Below are 2,500 nucleotides of genomic sequence, written 5' to 3' on the forward strand. Positions count from 1 at the left end.
GTATATGCCAAAGACAGGACAAAGCAAACCGGTTCAATGGCGCCCCTTCGTTCCAACTAACTGTCAAAAAATCTCATCAGCACCTGAATAACCTCACAATTAAAAATGTAACATAATTCAAATGAATCTTAAGTAAAAACTAAACATAGAAACAGTGAAATCATTCTAAGTTTGTACTAATCTACTCATTTGGCTGATCATCTCGTACACACCTGTACCAACGTGCTTCGTAGAATAATTGAAAAAATGGCTGCCCACGTTTCTATTCTCTATATTTCAGAAAGGCGTGGTTATAATTGATAGTCCGGGTATTGGCGAGTCTGAAATCATGGACGAGGTAGTCACGCACTATCTACCAGAAGCCTTTGCCTTCATTTATGTCATAAACAGTGGAAACGCTGGAGGAGTTCAGAAAGACAGAGTAAGTCTTGCCTTAGGATTTAAGGTGGCTCAAAACAGTAATATTTCTAACGCGCACTTTAGCACGAGGCATCATGCGATCACCCGAGGGGTCGCCAGATAGCGCGAGAGATTTAATTTTTTATCATTTTCTCTGTTTCTTCTTCTGTGTGTAATAAAACAATTTTTATAACAAAAAAAAAATATGGGGTCACCGGCCTAGTTTTTAAGAGAGATGTAATTGATGGTAAAAAGTGGGTCAAGTTTGTTGCTATGCAACAGAACAGGCACCCTTAATTTGTGACTTAAGTTGGGGTATTATGTCTTTCTGAAATCGGCATATATATATATATATATATATATATATATCTGTCTGTATTTGCAAAAACATAGCCACAGAATTTGACTTGTCACTGATAATCTTGATACAATTCTGTCCTAGAGCTAGCTTTCCACAAGGCTTATCGTAGCTCAAATAAAAGGAAATAACTCTCCTGCATGACTTTTGAGGCAAGGAAGACTAAATTCACCGTCTTTTCGTTGAATCATGAATTGTCCAATTTAATTAAGAGTACTTCAACATGAAATTCGAGTCTAAATAAACACAAACGTACAGATATCAAAACCGCTCCGGAAAGCTTAACTGTAGCTTTCTATAGGCCTGCATCGTCCTATATGGACTAAACAAGAGCTTCCTACATCGAGAATCGATTGAACTTCAAACAAACTATGCCAAACTATTGGACATAATGATATTCTCGGGCAGACTTCCTTTAGACAACAGTTATAGAACGCTAATCGGTCGGCTCCTTCTGAGAGTCACCGCGCGCACTGAAATTCAGACGAGTGTAGCCTGGACTAAACTTAACACCAATTGAAAAGGGGAGGGGGTGGGTAGCGATAAATAAAGAAAAAAGAATAGATAAATCAGCTCTAAAACATAAGCTCCAGGAAACCAGGTTTCTAAGGTCCCTATGAAACTCTGAGTTCACTTAATAACATTTATAGACTTTTTCGAATAAATTAAACATGCTTTATAGAATATTCATGTGCATACTGCCTGCGAAGTGCTTTAACATGGCACCAAAACTGTCCCACGGAGTTGTTATGTCCCACGGAGTTTGGATCCTGAGTAGTACTGTTTCAGCCTCCTGGGCCTCACCGGTGCAGTGCTGATGCTAAGATGGAGGAGAAACCATACGGTCACCCCAAACGATCCAACACTTGTGGTATCGTCTAAGCCATGCCAGAGTGTTTAAACTAATTTATTTATAAGACCTTCTTAAGTCATGTTACTTTTGATTTACAGCTTGAAAAATTGCTGGAAGAAGTAAGGAAGATGACTCTAAAAGGACAGAAAGAATCAGTCTCATCCAAGTGTGCTTTGTTCGTGTGCAACAAATGGGACCAAGTTCCAGAGAAAGAAGTAAAAGAGGTCCAGAATCACGTGATCAAGAAGCTGAAGAAGTGTTGGCCTGGTCTTGATCCCAAGTCACAGATCATATATATGTCAACAAACAACGCCAGGTTTGCTCAGAACCTTGGAATTATCACTGAAGAATTTTCGTCCCTGATGAGTGGTATCAAGTCGATGGTTTTGAAAAGCATCGAAGCCCGGCTGGAAATGCACTGGAGGTAAGATTTTAAGTGTATTACTAGAACTAGTAATAAAATGTACCCATGAATCAAGTCCTAACTTGGGCATATGCACTGTAAGTCGTCAATTTTAGAAATCACTATAGAGAAAAAAATGTGAATTTATAACATAGCGCGCGCGCTAGTCCTATCTAATTCCTATTGAGCCATCACGAATAAAATCTCTATATACGCACGGCCGTGCGTACATAAGATGACGTGTGCAGTTTCAATTTAGCTGCAAAATTTCCGTCGAGTTTAGTGCAAGTTCCTTTTGTTTAAGTTTCGGCAATGTGAAGATTATTCTGAACAATCCAAACTCTACTTGGAGCCTTTGACTTTTGCCAGGCTAAGATGTTTACTTAAACGTGAGTATTTTAACTTTGTTTGTCCACATTTTCATCGAGTATTTTTTACTTTGTCTGCCTACATTTTCATTATAATTAATTCAAAGAAGCGAATTTTT

The 2,500-nt window shown here is 38.5% G+C and overlaps 1 protein-coding gene across 1 annotated transcript in view; it reads left to right on the forward strand.

The window, feature by feature from the left end:
* The window catches only part of LOC145490070 (uncharacterized), an 18,369-nt gene that overhangs the window by 5,448 nt on the left and 10,421 nt on the right, over positions 1 to 2,500 (forward strand). Inside the window, exons 4-5 of the mRNA XM_081469178.1 lie at positions 281 to 421; positions 1,709 to 2,034. Of these exons, the coding sequence (XP_081325304.1) occupies positions 281 to 421; positions 1,709 to 2,034 (467 nt within the window). The remainder of the gene's footprint in view (positions 1 to 280; positions 422 to 1,708; positions 2,035 to 2,500) is intronic.

The sequence above is a fragment of the Orbicella franksi genome, chromosome 6 (assembly GCF_964199315.1).
Source record: "Orbicella franksi chromosome 6, jaOrbFran1.1, whole genome shotgun sequence".
NCBI lineage: Eukaryota > Metazoa > Cnidaria > Anthozoa > Scleractinia > Merulinidae > Orbicella > Orbicella franksi.